At 35.7% G+C, this 18,381-nt stretch overlaps 1 protein-coding gene across 7 annotated transcripts in view; it reads left to right on the top strand.

Annotated features, from left to right (window-relative positions):
- Positions 1-18,381, top strand: part of LCORL (ligand dependent nuclear receptor corepressor like) — an 89,542-nt gene that overhangs the window by 47,135 nt on the left and 24,026 nt on the right. For 4 of the 7 annotated variants that reach the window (XM_030014222.2, XM_030014201.2, XM_030014191.2 and 1 more), the window contains exons 5-6: positions 333-587; positions 10,203-10,293. In XM_030014222.2, the coding sequence (XP_029870082.1) occupies positions 333-587; positions 10,203-10,293 (346 nt within the window). Of the gene's footprint in view, positions 1-332; positions 588-1,769; positions 4,082-10,202; positions 10,294-11,715; positions 15,997-18,381 lie in introns of those variants that run through there. The other 3 variants (XM_030014212.2, XM_030014232.2, XM_041122800.1) reach the window with 3 other exon arrangements.

The following is an 18,381-nucleotide window of genomic DNA, read 5'->3' as shown; positions in this document are numbered from 1 at the left end:
AACAGTCTGCAAATGAAAATTCAAATAATAAATACAGATTCTGACTACCATACTTGCATTATTTATCTACCCACATGGTTTTACTTGCATGCTGTGACAGAGGGATAAGGTAAAAATTACTGGTATGTGCTAAACATGTTCTTCCAAGTGACCTCCAGTTAGGAATGCTCGTAAGAAAAACTTCCTAGACATCTGAATGTGTTGATTACATGTGTACTTACTACACACAATTATTGTGCTTGTAGGAATTTCTTTATTTAAAGAAAAGTAATTAAATTTGGTTTTTTTTAATACATCTGTTGCCTGTGGTGTTGTTTTTTTTTTATTCCTAGATCTTCCTCAGAACTGTGATCCTAACATTCCCCTAGTTGCTCAGGAATTAATGAAAAAAATGATCCGTCAGTTTGCAATTGAGTACATTTCAAAAAGTAGCAAAATTCAAGAGAACAGAAATGGTTCATCGTTTGAACCAAGTCTGATATGTAAAAGTATCCAAATGAACCAAACGGAAAACTCCCTTCAGGAAGAACAGGATAGCCCTCTAGACCTCACTGTGAATCGAACTCAAGAACAGAATACTCAGCAAGGTAAATTTCTGTATCTGCTTATCTGTGTTTTGCTGTCATTTATTACCTTATGTCTTATTCTCTTAAAAAAAAAAAAAAAGTGTCTGTGTCAAATACCTGTAAGTTTTGTCTTTCTAAACTACTAATCAGTATATAGGGAAAAAAAATTATGTTATGTGATTAAAATAAGGTTTAAGGAAAATTGGCACTGCATCAACTTAACACTTAAAGGAAACTCATACATTTTCCTTTAAACACCAGGTAAAATGTTATAAGATAACTTTAAAATAAAAAAAACCACCACATTCTTTTTCTAGAAACATTTTTCATATTGCGTGTTAGCAGATAACACAGGCACTCATAAATGAGAATATTTAAGTGGCACTGGAATTTCTCAGCTTTAGAATACTAAATCTAAGTCAGCTCACCTGTGGTTGTCACAGGTAACAGTGGTTCAAGATTTTGTTGAAGAAATGGCTCTTAAGAACTGCCTTCTGAGAAAAGAGAGAAAGATACTGGAATTTCAGAGAGCAAAGGTCATTCTGTCTGTGTAAGCCCTTGGACACTTTGATTCTTTAAATACAGACTGGTTAGAATGGTGGAAAGAAGCTTAATTTAGGAGGAAATTTCCATACTTCATGCCTTAATCGTTTTAGAGCAGTGCAACTTTCTTAATTGAGAGTAAAGCTAGAAAAATAAAAATCTGTCTCACTGTCATTTACAAAAAGGAAATAATTTCTTTGCCTCAAGGAATATTGCTATCCAAACCTGGTAACAGTAGAATCACAAGAGTGTTTTGGACTTTGAACTTGATTTGGATTAGCAGCAGTTTTCAGGAAGGGTTGTAACTGTCATGTGCGACTGAAAGCAGCGGCAAAAGCAGCTTTTGTCTTTTACAGATACAAGGGTGCACGTTAATCCAATGATACTGCAGACCAAAGGGAAAAGTTTACCTGTATGTCACATATCATAGTAAAAAAGTTAAGAGAAGGTAGAACTGCAGAACTAAGTTTTTAAAAAAAAAAAAAAAAAAAAAAAATACACTGGTCAGAATGAAAGCAGATTTCATATGTGTGTGCTTAATGATGCAGTCATTTAATTAAATGACACATCCTTTTGGGGGGAGAACTCTGACATGGATTTACCTTGCTAAACATGCCTATTCTAGCTTAAATTTTAAGCATCCTTTCTCTTTAACAGTAGAAGCCTTAAGAAATTGTGGAATTCCTGCTTTTATTCTGCATGGTCAGCAGAAACCAGTTCATGCCTGGGTTTAGCAAATACCTTGTGCAGATTAAATCCTGAGAAAATATCTGTTGTACTTTGACATACCTCTGCTATGGATGAATTACAGATTTTAGAGATTTACAATTGGCCAGGTTGAAGTATGTTTCTTTTGCAAGGGCAATAAAAAGTACTTTCCTGATATCAGCACTATAGCCTGTTGCTTGCTTCAACAGCTGGTTTTAAAGAATAACTAGTTTAAAATGTCCATGAAGGAGCAAAGTCCCCAAAGACAGGTTCTGGTCCTTGCTGAGCCCAAATAAATCTAAGGAATGAAAGGGAAGTCAGAGGGTGAAAGGAGCAGGGACAGGAAGAAAGTTCTGCTGCCAGCCTCAGCTATTTGAAAATCCACTGATCTTTTGCTGAAGAAAAATTTAAAGTGTCGAGAGGTTGAGGTATTTAAATCTTTTTTATATAATTTGAATTTCTTATAATGAGGCTAGACAGCAAGTTTAGAATTGTGTGTCTTCAGAAAAAAATCTGGGGCTAAAGTAAGTGCTCAGCATGCATAGTTTACTATGTAAAACTTATATACTGTGTAAGACACTGTAGATTCTCTGAACTTAGACTGCCATGTTTGCTGGAGTGCTTTGCAGATGTTAAAGATAGTAGCCTTGCTGTGAAGTTTAGAGCTACTGAAATGAAAGGAAGTATTGAAACAAGACGGTAGCTGGAGAAAGGTTTCAAGCCATCTTATGTTATCTACCAGGGAAGTTGTATTGCACTTCCCATTTCCCATGAATATATCCATTTTGAGCTTTCTAGCTTTCCACTGTAGTGGTAGCAACACAAGCAAATAAGATCAAGATGGAAAAAGTCAGCCTGCTCTTTGTATTTGCATTGTGTTCTAGGTGCAATGATTCATGAAAAGTTCTTTCAATTAGCTGTTGTCAAGGACTATGTATTATTTTTCTACCTACCCCTCACTTCTGTCCTTTTCCTGAAGAAAGCTTAGATATATTGAAGTGTTACATGCTTACAGTAGGGAATTGTAAAATTTTTTTAATTGTATTATTTTTAAAAATGCATTATTCTGTGTTTAACATAATAGTCAGTGTGGAGACTCGTAAAAGCTGTAGCATGGTTCCCTTCTTAGTAGTGTCTTTTAAGAGTTGTGCAACTCTCTTTATTATTTGCTATTTGTAATTCCTGTTACAATTTCCAAATGAAGTGGCAGTAACAGAGTAGGAAGTTCAAATTTGTACATTGCTCTGATGGATCCTCAAAGTTGAAGTCTTTTTAATTCAGATCCTGTGAAGCAGATAATGACCTAAATATAAATACTTCAGGTTCATTTTCTGTTTAGGCAGGTGCTTTGTATTTATAGTAGTTATCTTTTAAAATGAATGATCTAAATAATAAAATAGTCTTGTTCCTTTACTGTGGCAATAATTCTTGGACTTAAGTTGAGAGGAAGGAACAAGCTTTTATTTTCCAGATCGCTAGAAGCATTCTTCTTTTTTGCACTGAGCAGATCTAAGCTAAGTGCTAGCTCAATACTGAAAAAAGATTCCACCACTGAAGATGTCTGGATGATCTTATCTTCATTTAAGAAAACTTCTTACTTTCCTCCAGTGTCTGTGGGCCATCCCTGAAGTACTCCCAAAATATTCAGGTCTGACACTTCCAGACCTGATACCCCTGTGTATTGGGTTTACATGGCAAGGTTTTGGTAGCTGGTGAGGGCTGTAGGTAGGGGTGGCATCTATCAGAAGAGGCCAGGGGCTGCCCTGTGCTAGGCACAGCCAGCTCTACAGCAGACCCACAACAGGCCAAAGTGGAGCACATCAGTGAGGTTTGTGGTGCCTCTGTGAAAACATATTTAAGAAAGAACAAAAATTCTGGGCAGGCAGAGGAGTAAGAAACAGCAGGGTGAACAACAAGGTCGGGGAAGGAGGTGCTCCGGGCACCAGAGCAGGTCTTTTCCTGCAGCACATGGAGAGGACCACAGTGGAGCAGGTATTCCCATGCAGCTCATGGAAGAGACCACTCTGGAGCAGATATTCACACTGCAACCCATGGAAGACGCCACATTGGAGCAGCTGGATATTTCCTGTAGGAACTGTGGCCTGTGGAGAACCTGCAATGGAGCAGGGGAAAAGCATGAGGAGGAAGGAGCTGTAGAGAGGACTTGTACTGACTGTAACCCCCATTCCCAATCCTGCCTGCCCACCTGGAGATGGGGAGAGGTAGAGGAGTTGGGAGTGAAGTTAGGCCTGGGAAAATGTGTGGTGGGGAGGTGCTTTAATTTTTGTCCTTTTCTCATTATCCAAATCTATTTTAATTTGCAATAAATTAATTTTCCCCAAGTCTGTTTTGCCTGTGATGGTAATTGGTAAGTGATCTCCCTGTATTTATCTTGATGACCTCTTTCATCTTTTCTCCCCTTCCCTGTGTTGAGGAGGGGGAGTGAGAGAAGGGCTGGGTGGGGTTCTAGCTACTGGTCAAGGTCAACCCATTGCACCACTGGTACTGAAGCATTCAGTACTGAGTATTTAAGCGTTGGCATCCAGGTATGTCCAGCTGGCACCTGACTGATAGCAGAGTCCCAAATTATGCTCTGCTTTCTTCTACATGTGGAAGTGTGGTAACTTAGCAGGGTGGTTTAATTCCTGTGCACCTTGCTGGTAACTAATCAGGCAATTACTTCACTGTCAGTCAATTAGAAGCAACTGTCTCCGGAAATACCTATATCTTGCTCTATTTTTTTCTAACCCATTAACTCTAAGACTGCCCAAGCCTTGAAAAGAATACGCTGTATAGCAAAAGAAAATTTGTTTTACATGCACTGCATCTAACAAAAATAGGGTGGTATTGTGTATTTTTGCAATATGATTTGTCTTCCAAACTAAGCCAATGAAAAAGCAGCATCCATGCAGAATAAAACATTGAGTGAGGAACAGTCTTGGAATATCCTGCAGCAACTTACTATTTTCTTGTGCAGTCATGATGCTGAGCTCTTTGGGGAGTGTTCCCAGCAGCAGCCAACTTTGATGCAGAGGCTTCTTTCCCTTGATAGATGCAGGAGAGTTGATCACTCTCAAGCTGCTAAGCAAAGTGATTTGCAAGAGGCAGAAGTATAAACTGTACAAATAAATAATCTGTTTAGCCACACAAGCTTATTCTTGTTGCTGTATCTTCTAGGGAGAAACATAGCAGAAAAATGCAAGAGAATTTGCATAATTTCCTTGTTTCATTGATCCATCATAGATTGGAAGACATCAGAAGGTAGCTGGCAATGTGTGACATTTTGCTGCATGAACTTTTTACAGCTATCCAGTAGCTTTGTCGTTGTTCAAAAATTCTGTTTAAGTGATTCAAAATAGCATTTTATTATCCAGTTTAACAATGTGCATGTGATTTCACCAAAATTTGTAGCAAAATAAAGACTTCTGAATAATGGACCAGAATTTGGAAACAACTAATTTTTGAGAAGTGGTTTCATATCTCTTGAAAATCCACACTGAAGTTATTATGGCAACTGGGATTACAGCATGTGTGTCCTCTTGATTGATACATTCAGGGCTACTGAAAGAATTCCAAACATTACTGAAAATGACCTTTTATTTTCGTAATATACTGTTCTTACCATATGTGTTGGGCAAAAAACTATGCTTTTTGAAGGTACATATGTTATCTTTGGGAACATAAATTGTATGAGCTGTAAACCTATTCAGGAAACAGTTTGTTTAATACTTCTGCATTAAAAGGTCCTCCTAAAAAGATACATTTTTGAGGGGAGTAGGTGTTTATGTCTTCCTTGTCTGCCGTGGTGGCTAACAGCCAAGCACCTTGTCAGATGCTTGTTTCCTTGCACCCCTCTCAGTGGTACAGGGGAGAGAATGGGAAGAACAGGAAGGAGAGCTCACTAGTTGAGAAAAGGACGTGGTCATTGCTTACTGCTTGCCATCATGGGCAAAACAGACTCTGCTTGGGGAAAATTAACTTAAATTATTGCCTTTTAAAATAAATATTTATTTGTTAATTCAGGTAGTGGAAACAAAAAGACACATTACAATACCACCTTTCCTCCCCCCTTTCCCAGGCTCAGCTTCACTCCAGCTTCCCTTGTGACTACCACCACCCCTGTGGTGTAAGGGGAAATGGGTATGGGGTGTCAACAGTCTGTACCTAATGCTTTCTCTCTGCCATTTTCCTCTGCCATTGGGTTTCCCTCTGCTGTTTTCTCATTCTTTTTGTTCCCTTTTTCTCTCTCTCTATCTGGCACTTTTTGCCCTTTCTGAAGTATGTTTTCACAGAGGCTCTGCCCAAAAGGCTGCTGGGCTCAGCTGTGCCCTGCAGTGGGTCTGTTGGAACCGGCTCGAACTGTGTCCAGCACAGGACAGCCCCTAGCCTCTCCTCACAGGTGCTGCCAAGCCCTTGCCATGGACACCCAAAATATAGCCATATACTTTTCATCTGGCAGTTTTTCATTTTACAAAACAGCACATCAGGTCAGCAAAAAGGGGCTAGTCAAAGCAGTAGTTAAGTAGTTAAAAAGCTTTTGCGTTCTTACTGAACTGAATATTTTTCCATGTGCAGCAGCACAGAAAAGAGCCAGCAAAAGGCAAGGCATCGTGGGGAAAGGTGTTCAAGACAAGACAGTTTCATTTTATTGCTATGAAAAACCTTATCAAGGTTTACCACAGTATGATGGATAAGGTAAAGGGAGAGTTGTTACTTACTAAATCTCACAATATTAGAACTAGGCAGGGCTTGCTGAAACTTCTTAGAAGGGAAAAACAGATAACAGCAGCTTTTGCACAGCAGTTTGTGAACATCAGGAAGTGCTGTGACAGGAGGTTGTGGAGATGGACAGCATCACTAGGTTCAAAAAAGGCCTTAGGCAACTTCCCAGCTAACAGAACCAAAGCCAGAAACTAAAGCTAGAGTAGGCAGGGATGAACCTCTGAGATCCCGAATCCAATGCTAGCAGCTACTGGGAAAGCAGGAAAGGAATGAGCTGCAGGTAGTGGCCAGGTTGATGTGCTCTCCTGTGCTAGGAGTGGAGTTTTTCCCATGTCTGGAGACTGGGTAGAGAAGGTTGTCTGACCTAAAAAGGTAGTTCATAATAGCTAGTGAGTGGGTTCCTGAAACCCAATAAAAACCAGAGAAGTTTGCTAGAATCAGTACAGAAATACCAATTGTAGGAACTCAAGGCTGACCCATGCAGTTTCTGTTACTTGCTCTTCCCCCTCTGTTTCTCTAACATCACTAGTCTGGAGGAGTTTCAAGTGATTGTGGTCCTGATTATTTTGAAGATGACCTTTGATTACACTTAGTTATATCTTGATATTGCTGCACCTGATGATCTGGTGCTGAGAAGCAAAGGCCAGAGGTTGAGCCATTTCTTTGAAGATCAAAATCATTTAATTTGCAGAGAAATAACTTCCTTAGAAGACTGCAGACCTGAAAAACTTCTAATAATTTTTTTCTATATTATCTGGTGTTACATAGTATTGTTTATGAAGACTGTTGTCTTAGTAGTCATGGCTTCAGCTGAAGAGTGGAAGTAATTCCATGTCTTTAATTAAAACCACCTTATAGAATGGGTTTTCTGTTCCTGATGTTGTTCAGTTCCTGTCTAGAATTCTTGCCTAAATACCTGTTTTGAGTGATTTGATAGAAAATAGAAAGTTCTGATTCAGTTTAGAAAAAAACCTATTCCTACCTTGCAAGTAACAGATTTTCAAGGTTCATTATCCACCTGTAGGATGCTTTTTTGCAAACTTTTTGGTCCTGTACCTAATGAACCAATGTGAACGTCTCTACTGTGTATATATATGTACATGCATTTTATTAGGGAGCATTTCATTATGTCTTGAAGCTTTATAGCAAATGCTCTCATTTTTCTACCAATTGTAGGTGCTCCTTCATTATGATAATTGATACTGCTACAAAGCAGGAAGAGCTACCAAAACCAGGAGCTACTGTGTATTTTTAATGAATCTTTTTTACTTGTCAGCCCTTTCTGCATCAGTTTTGGGGGTTTTGTGGTGGTGGGGTTGGTTTGTTTGTTTTTTTAATTGGAGCAAAATCACTGAATAAGAGCCTGGTGTGTGGTGATTTTATCTGGTATCTTGTACATATATCAAATTTCTTGCATGGTTCTCTTTCACTCTTTTCACTGAGGATCATCTTCCCATAAAGCATTGTCTTCAGGGAAGTGTCATATACTTAATGAATATATTTGCTGTGTTGGAGAAACCAGACGTCTTGAACCTGAAATGACTCTTCAGTTCTTGTTACCTTTTGGAGGACCAAAATGTATCTAATTTTTTGTTTCAGGGGCCTGCATTTTTCAGTACTGTGTTCTTTTTAGTCATTTTTCAACTTATTGGTGGGCTTGTATTGTCAAAGCCAGTTCTGAAAAATTGGAAATGAAAATTGCTTTGGTTAGATTTCATTATGGAATCTTGCAAGAGGCTTTGGGTTTTGGTTGTTAGGTTTGGGTTTTTTTCCTAAAAATCTAGTTAGCTTCAATTTTTTTGTAGATTGAATAGTGATAGACGATTAGCCCTTCATAACTTGATGAGTTGTGAACTTTGAAGTTTTTTTTCTAGTGAGTTTGTCCAGTGATCTCTTCTGAACCTTTTTATCATAGTGCTTGTGAATATCAACTGAAGATGGAGAAACTGTTATGAAAGGGAATATACAAACACTTAAGAAAGGGAGATGTATGACTGACAGAACACGACAGATGAAATCTGTCTGTTACACAGGACTCAGGCGCATTGTGAGCTTAGGGATTTGGGATGTTTTACAGCTGGGTAGGCCAAATAGTCCCTGTAGAATATTTCTGTAGTGTTTTTAATTGGCTGTTCCTTCTGGAATATTACTGCATCAGAAGGGTTGATTAACATTAACTAGTCCTTCCTTTAACTTTCTTAGAGTTAAGGAAGACTTTGAAAGGAACATATTCAGGAGAAAAGGAGCATCTTTGACAAGTGGCATGTTTATAAATATTTTTCCCTTATGCTGACTTACAATGCTACTTTTTGTCTGTGCTCTTCTTCAAATAATACAAAGTAGTTGAGGAAAAACACTAAAAATTTGTTAAAACCAGTCCAAAACAAATAGCTGGGTTTATTATTACACAAAACTGTATTTCTGTGCAGTATCAGTATAAAGGAGAGTTTCCCTAACAATTTTTCTGACTTCTTATTCCAAGTGTTGGCATTTGGACTATTCAGCCAATGCGTCATGTCTGCATCTGAGGCTGTGGGAAAATATATATAGTTGATTGATGTTTTAGAAATAATATGCAGTAACATGAAAATGACACTAATGTAAAAAGGGCTAGCATAAGGTTGCTCGTAGAGTTGAATGTTGAGCTACATGTTGAAACTCCAAATTGGATTCGCAGAGCTCAGGCACACAAAACAGCCCAAGTTTGAAACAGTGATCCAAGGAAAAAAGGTATAAAATTAAATATATTTAGGGGATTTATCTATAATTTAAATGTGATTTAAAAAAAAAAATCAAAAACTAAAAGGACTATTTCAGGTGCTAATCAGTTTCTTTAATTTTCACTGTTTTTAAATATTGATTTTTTAAAAATGCATTTTTCTATTTCAATACTTTATAAACTTCAACAGCCAACTATAAATCTTAAATTTAACATTTGCCAGTGACTTAACAGAGTGGACTCCCACCCCAGTTTAGGTCTTTCAATTTCTCTGGTTTCATTATTACATACATGTGGGGGCAGCAGGGGGAGTACGTATAAGCAAACTATTAGAACCATTAATGACATAGGTCTCGTCTGCTTAAAACTCTATAATGGGCTCAAGCTCTCTTCCCAGTTACTGGGGTACTACTTTCTCATCCAGTAACCTAGTCTGGTCTCATAGCTGACCCTGCTCTGAGCAGGAGGTTGGTCTAGAGACCTCCTGAGATCACTAGTAGCCTGAATTATCCTGTAAACCTATGATTTAGTTATGTCAATTTTAACTTCAGTATCAGGCTTGTTTGTTTACAGGATGTAAATATGAGTATATGAATAATAACATCAAGTGTATTGCTTTGGTTGCCTTGAAAGTAAACTGCAAAATATATGCATATGTGATTTTTAGGAAAGCAGCCACATGTTTCTGTTTCAGACAGACTCTTCTTTTAAATTTTATTATTTCTGAATGGGTTTTTTTTTTTCTTAATTTTAAAAAGTTTTGTTACAAATCAAATATATAAAACCATTAGCTGATGGCTGACACTGTTAAAGGAATAAGATATCAGAAATTTTACATGATAAAGTAACTGCTTAAAAATTGTGCCATAGGTACAAACATTTGCTAACAAAATTTTTGAGATCATCCTTAAACAACTGCTGTCATCACTACTCGTTCTTTGCAGGGGATGGAGTGCTAGATCTCTCTACAAAGAAAAGCGCAAGGTTGGAAGAACCAAAATATGATCCATTGTGTTCTGAAAACTCAGTGTCTGGGTAAGCAACGTTTAGGACTCTCTTTGGCATATGTAAAAAAGACAATCCAGGTTTCTTTTCTCTGAAGTCAGGTTTTATGTTCATAACATATTTGTATATACTGACACACACATGTGGTTCCTATTTTGCTTTCAGAAGAATTTTTGTCACTCATAAGTGTGTGTCTACGTATATATCATATGTTTCATTTGTCTTTTTCCTTTTTTTCTGTTTAAAGAAAAGTTATCAGAACAATCACCAAACTTTAGTTCATGTTACTAAAAATGAACTGAAAATTGATTACATAACACATTAAAAGTAATAGGATAGCAGAAGAAAATGTAAATATATTCTTTCGGAGTTTATTTAGGAAACTTCAATTTTGGACAAAAATGACCACGTTAATATTTAGATTTAAAATATTCTTCAACTAACATGAACAAGTTAAATGACTATTATCTATAACATTCCTTAATAAGAGAGAGAGAGCAAGCGCGCGAGAGAGAGCTCTTAATCATCATACTTATACTTACATCATGGTTCTGACTATGGTGTGTGGTGGCAAATGGTTAAATTTCTTTATTCAGCAAGAAAAACGTTATTGGATCTGCTGAAAGCTACCACAAAACTAGTGAAACGCATTGTTTTGTTGGATTTTTTTATGATCTTGGCATCCTCCCATCCACTAGCCATAGCAGGACCCTTTTTGTCACCTGTACGTCTTACCAAATAACTTATTACAACTAGGACTACAATAGCAGTATTTGTTGAATGATGTAAAATTGCATTTTATTAATTTGCTGATATGAAAAAGTTTTAAAATGAGTATGACTTTGTAATTAGAGAGCTGTAAATAGTGGCTAGAAGTTTTTAAAACTTGTGTTTTAATTTGCCAAAATGGACTTGATTGTTAACTACAGCACTTTATCTTATTGTTGTAGAAAGCCTAGTTTTGTGTAAGTCTGGGATGTTTGTGTGTAGTTACGTACTTATTGCTGCAAATTTTCTATGAGGGGGTTGACTCTTTTATTACTTGTTTAGCGGTAACGTCACGTTTCTACTAACAAAAACTCCTTCAGGATTTGGGTATTTAATGGAACGCTAATTGTATAATTAAATTTATAACAGTGTTGCTCTGCAAGCATGTGAACAAGGGAATATAGCAAGCACATGAGAATATTATCAAATACTGAGCTAGGATATAAAGTTCTTGGAAGGGCTGCTGTAGAAGCCACCGTATGATTTTTGACGCACTGTCCTACCAGAACTGTAACATTTTGCTAGGATAATCATTTAACTACCACATCTCAAAGGCTTAAAAGTATCAGAAGCAGTGATGTTACCGAAGCAAGGAGTATAATAAAGGAGTGGACCCTTCCCTTCCATAGCTGTGTGAGAGTCTCTCATACATCAGTTTACCATCGTTTCATTCCATCCATCCAGGAGACTACACAGACACAGAGAGGACTATGTGGAAAGAAGTGCTGAGTTTGCAGATGGTTTGCTCTCAAAAGCTTTGAAAGACATTCAGTCTGGAGCACTGGACATAAATAAAGCAGGCATACTTTATGGCATACCTCAAAAAACTTTACTTCTCCACTTAGAAGCCTTACCAGCAGGAAAGCCTGCACCTTTTAAAAACAAAACTCGAGATTTCAATGATAGTTATTCATTTAAAGACAGTAAAGAAACTTGTGCAGTCCTACAAAAAGTAGCCTTGTGGGCAAGAGCTCAAGCAGAGCGCACAGAAAAAAGTAAACTCAGTCTACTTGAAACCTCAGAATTAAAATTCCCAACAGCTTCCAGTTACCTCCACCAGTTAACTCTACAGAGAATGGTCACTCAATTTAAAGAAAAAAGTGAAAATCTACAATATGAAACTTCAAGTCCTACTGTACAATTAAAAATTCCTCAGCTAAGAATAAGTTCTGTATCCAAACCACAGTCTGATACTGCTGGTCTTCTGGATGTTATGTACCACGTTTCTAAAACCTCCTCAGTCTTAGAAGGATCAGCGCTTCAAAAATTGAAAAATATACTCCCTAAACAGAACAAAATTGAATGTTCTGGACCTGTAACTCACTCAAGTGTTGACTCCTACTTTCTGCATGGGGACCTCTCTCCTTTGTGTCTTAATGCTAAGAATGGGACAGTAGATGGAACCTCAGAAAATACAGAAGATAGTTTGGATCGTAAAGATAATAAGCAACCAAGAAAAAAACGTGGCCGCTATCGGCAGTATGATCATGAAATAATGGAAGAAGCAATTGCAATGGTAATGAGTGGGAAAATGAGTGTTTCCAAAGCACAAGGAATTTATGGGGTACCTCACAGCACTTTAGAATATAAAGTAAAAGAGAGATCTGGAACATTGAAGACTCCGCCGAAGAAGAAACTCCGATTACCAGATACTGGCTTATTTAATATGACAGATTCAGGGACTGGCAGCTGCAAAAATAGTAGCAAGCCTGTGTAGAATAATAGTTAGCAAATTGTTTTGTGTGTGTGTATGTATGTCTGTATACACACACAGTGTGAGAAATACATATGCTCACTCTGACAGAAAACGTGAAATTATACAGTTCAAAAACCACATACATGCCTTTTGAAAAATAGTTTTATTCAGGGTTTTCACTGTGGACAGAATTATAGAGTTGCTCACTTAATTCTGATAGTGTGTATTTAATATAATCCTTGTATAAATAGGTGAAAAGATTCAGGTTTTATTTAGTAGTCAATAGCATAAAGATGTTTTGGAAAACAAGTATTTGTCATGTGAAGCATAATTTTTAATTGGTGAAGAACCACTCTACCCATTCAATAATCCATCTTATTATGGAAATACACAACCAAGGCTTAGCAGACTTTTATACTTCACAGAATACTTGCAATAAATTGTAAGTAACTCAGATTATACAAAGCAAGGGATTTTTTTAAAAAGCTAATTCCTTACAAGGAAGTGGATTTGTGAAGTATTAGTAGGATATAGTACATTCTGTGAAAGAAAAAAAGTTCATCGTTACTTAAGTATCCAATACAAGTAAGAAAAACATTTCATTACTAAAATGTGTGTTTAGCAGGCATAAACTGCATTTTTTATCATTTTAAGAAAATTTTGTTGTTGGTTTAGAAAGAAATTGGTGTTTACAAAGTGTACACTTATGAAACCTGAGAAATTACTGTAGTTATAGAATTATTAAATATGAAATAAGATGGAATACTAAGAGCATAAAATAATTTAAACTTTAACATAATTTTCCTTTTTAGTTTGACAAATAAGGTAACTTGTAAGGTTTAAAAAGAAAGTTGGAATGCAACTTAGAGCATGTTCATAATGTGCACAGAATGAGCTTGAGAATGGTTTGGGTTTGTTTGGGTTTTTTGTTTAAATGTGCTGGTTAGTTGATGTTATGACTACTTAAAATTTATTTAAGGATTGTGTCACACTCCTATTGAAAAACCTCACTGTAACTGTAATGTATTTGCTGCTGTGACATTTCAAAACATTTTCAGTTTATCAAAATGAATACCAAGTTACATTATCATTTTGCTAATAACCAAATTTGCAGTTCAGGGTCTTGATAGAAATACAAATATTAAACAGTGAAGCTGTTTTGAACTTTCAATAATATAAATTCTTTATAAATTTGGTAGTTAGAAGTTAGGCAGTTCACTTTAAATACGTAACTTTTAATAGAATTTAAGGGAGACCAATTACCTTCATATTGCAGTTTTTACATGAATTTCAAAGTATTCACACTGGACTTGATATCATACTTAATTTTTTTGTGTAATATCACAAAGTATATGTCTACATATGAAGAATGGGGGCTTGCTTCATACATTCAATACTGAACATCAATGCCCTTTTCCTCTCAAAATGTAATTTTTTCTGTATGCATCTAATTTGGCTTAGAAAAAGACTTTTTTCCAACTTTTATACATTTGGTGCACATGGATACATTTTTTCCCCACTTAAATTTGCATGTGTATAGGTTAATTATAAAAATGAAATGGGACATTAGATACATATGGGCCACGTCAGGTAATTTGATTTATAAACTTGCCATTAAATTCAGTGGAGAGCATACTGCAATGTCGATGGCAAAATCTAGCCCATATTTATTTAACGCTACTGTAAAATAACAACTTCCATTTTAAAACAGAATAATCCTTTGAAACTGCACAACCAGTGTCTCAGTTCTTTGGTCTCTCAGATCTATACTGAATCTTCTTCAGTGATTAAGGTTTACTTGCATATTACAGAATGAATCCTTTTCTTAAGCAGAACTGTACCTGATAACAAGGAGGTCACAAAACAGCAGATGTCAGGGTCATCTTTTATTTTAAAAGAATTAAGCCATATTTTGTGAGGGAAGGAAGGATTAATTTGTGAATATATCCCCACAGAAAAAGGAAGTTGAAAAAACCTTAAATGTTTCAAGATCTGTCTTTATACAGTTTTACTTGCAAAAATTTGGGGCTTCAATACATTGCCTAATATTTGTACCATACTGATGTTTTCTACTTCTCAGACAATGTTACAAATTTGAGTCAGAAGTTTATATTGAAGGCAAGTTACAGTACTCTTTTTATATCATTTAAAAGATGACCTGACCAAAAAATTAACAGGATTCATAAAATCAGGGATCATTTTACTATTGACTTAACAGTACTCAGTAGTTTTGTATGTAATATTATAATTAATTTTCAACATTTTAGTACTTGTATTTATTTTTTGGTCAGAAATAGTATATTAAAATATTTTTTGATAGTTTATAGATGATACTCAACCTGTAAGTGTTTAAAGGAACAGAATTATTTGTTTCTAATTATTAGGCTAACCTTTGATTACACAACTAAGGAAAGGCAGGGAAATGTGTAAATTCTCCTTCCCCAATCCCTATGTATTCCATTAAATGTCATTTAAATTACACATTTTGAACTGTTTTATAAATTCAGTTACCAGTCACTACTTAGTAATTGACAATTTCTGAAAATTCCTGTTTCAGCAGAATTTTAAATGAAGGCGAAAGCAAGCCCTACATGCTTTCTACTTATTTGAATGTTTCTCAAGTATTTTATATTAAAAAACAGTGCCTCTGTTTTTAGAACTACTGCTCAGTAAAGCTGTTTAAACCATTTCTGGTAGCTAATGACAATTTTATATTAAATTGTATATTAACTTTAGTGAGACTGATTTTTTTAGTTGTTTACAGTACAAATACTTGTATTTGTTTTTTAATTGCAGTATTTCCATTGTCGCAGTAATTTAGTAAAACTCTGTGGCTGCCTTGATTTTTGACAGATTTTTGTTAACAACTGATTTTTAGGCAATTAGTTATATTTATGCATAAATCAATTGCACTATAATTCATGAATTATTTATTACAATATTTTCTAATGAATTCCATGTATTTGTCTTGTGTTGTAAATGTACTGTAATTCTGTTTCTTCTTTGTGTTGTTATATTCCTAAATCTGATTGTATGAATTTAATTGTTTAGTTAACGTGTTTCTACGTTGTAATTTGTAGTAAAGCACTTCAATGCTTTTGCACATAAATTTACAACACTGATGTGTGATTGATTTGCTCATTCAGTAAAAAAAAAAAAGAAAGAAACGAAAGCCTGTACACTGACTCATTTGACTTACTCCTGAGGCACAAGTTTATTAGCAGTGACATAAGATCAAGAACTGTACAAACTAAGCACATAATGACTAATTTACTATGATAATTTTATATATCAGAAATAGTAGCTCTAAGAAAGGATGATTGCTCAGAATTGATGCATTATTCATAAATGAGAAGAAATTCAGAAAATTAATTTTATAACAATTACATCCTTTAGTTTGCAGCTAAAAATTATCTATTATATATTACAGATAATATATAGCTTTTTTTGAGGGATTTATTTACTTAGTAAAGTCAAACCCCAAACATTTCTATAAGACAAAATTTCTATAATCGTTCTCTGCTGTTCATATGAGTACTTGAAAGTATGTTCTGTTCCCAGTTTTGTTCCTGTTCCCAGTCTGGAAAGAAGTTGCTAGACTGATCTATCTTGTCTGTGGCTGAGACAACAGAGGATAGAGTGCTAGGGAAGGACATCTTTTAGGAGTCCTCTGATAGAGCTCTTTCCTGATTAGTTTTTTGGATTTGTGGAGGAGACAGAGGTTTACTTTTTTTATACATAAAATAATAAGCTGAAAGGCTAGTATTTAACCTTATCATGTCTCTGCCTTTGTGCCAGTTTTGGACTCCAGTCAATCCCCGCTCCATGGTATTAACTGCCCCTGCCTTCCAGCAGGGAGATAATGTCATTCCATGCTTAACTTTTGTCTTCAGAGATACAGTGCACAAAAGGTAGTGGGGGAGCAGTGCATACTGATCCTCTCGCCTCTCAACCGCTCTATTTCCTAACCCCTCTCAGCCTCTTTTTTTGTAGGAAGTGTAAGACTGTTCTATGAAGGGAGCATGCAATTGTGAAAGTGATAGCTCTTCCTTCTATGAAATTATTGTGTAAGCCTTTTATCTTGAGGATAGTCTAAACTACTGTGTGACAACACAAATTTAAAGGGCTATAGGAAGGAATTACAGGAAACTGAAATGTAATTCCATAATTGTATTGAAAGGCTATTAAAAAATAGTTTTTTTAAATATATGGACAGCTCTACAGAGAGACCCTTTAAAGAAAATGTGTTGCATTAATCTTTGTTTGCGTAATAAGCACTGTTCCTAAATGGCGACCAAGTAAAGGGTTGATGTGTTTTCACTAACTTGGAAGATCATTTGGAATGTGGTACTATTACAATAGGCTAGATGAAGTTGTCTGTCAGCTTTAGAAACTAACACATGCCTAAAGGAAAGCAGATTATAGACGTTACACAAGGGCAGATAACCAGGAAAGAAATCATATTAGAAGGATATCCAGTATGTCTGTGATAACCAGGATATTATTACTTTATACAACAGGTTGATCTCCACATAGCAAATTCAAAGCAGTTTTGGGACCTTTGGAAATTTTGGTTACTGACTTTGAGAAGGCTTTAGGGCTCTGGAAGTTTCTTCCACCAGTGAGCATATTTTAAATAGCACTTACGGATAGAGGTCCTCTACAATGAAAGTTCTCCCAGTGAAACTCCATTAGACATTCCTTGCAAGTCTAGACAGACAGAAGGATACCTGTCTAGAGATTTGTTCTAAAAAGACTGTACTATAGCCAACTTTTTAGCAAATTCTACTTAACACACTTACTCTGATTTACAAGCAAAATATTGAAGACCGAATGCCATGTTCATTTTTTTTCTATCTGGCCTTTCAGAACATTATTTAATTAAAGTCATGGTGGGGAGGGCAATTAGTTTTTATCCATAATTGTATTACTAGAATAAGCTTTGTTTTCACAAGCATAGTGATACATTTCAACACCTCGTGACTCCTGAGTTGTTTGGACTGAGTAACACTCAGACTCTTCTCAGTGAAGTGGTGTTTCAAAAACAGTTAAATCCTGACAATGACATGCCCTTGAATAATGCTGTTTTTACTTTAGATTGCAAGTGCAAAGAGGGTTTTTTTCTTTTCAAGAATTCAGTTATTTCAGTTTAAACATAATCGCAATTTCAGCTAGTACCATCACGATTATCTTATGCTTTTATGAGTCAGTACCATCTAGCTGCTTGATTTTGAATATATACCATTTTGTACTAAATATTACAGGAGAAGGAAAAATCATGAGGAATTATTAAGCATAGTTGGCTGGTTTTAAGCTCTAAACTTTAAAATCCATGTAGGACAATAAAAAGTATGTATAACTTCGAGTAAGAAACCTGAAGCTAAAAGTTATTATTGATGCTGATAACATTGGATATGAGCTAATTAATGAATAGGTAACTTTATATAAACACAGCACATTAAATTTTAAATATGTTTGTTCTTCGATCAATACAGTTGTAAACCAAATCAAAATGATATTTTTCCAAAGTACAGGCTTAAATGCAAAAAATTACAGGAGATAATAGTAGGGCAAAAAGTTAGTGTCATGTTCAGAGTTTGGTGATATGTTTAAACAATACATACTTTTCTAAAACAGAATTCTTCTAATATTTT

Source organism: Aquila chrysaetos, chromosome 1 (genome assembly GCF_900496995.4).
Source record: "Aquila chrysaetos chrysaetos chromosome 1, bAquChr1.4, whole genome shotgun sequence".
Taxonomy (NCBI): domain Eukaryota; kingdom Metazoa; phylum Chordata; class Aves; order Accipitriformes; family Accipitridae; genus Aquila; species Aquila chrysaetos.
Note: the sequence above shows the minus strand (reverse complement) of the source record. Positions and strands in the feature narration are given on the sequence as shown.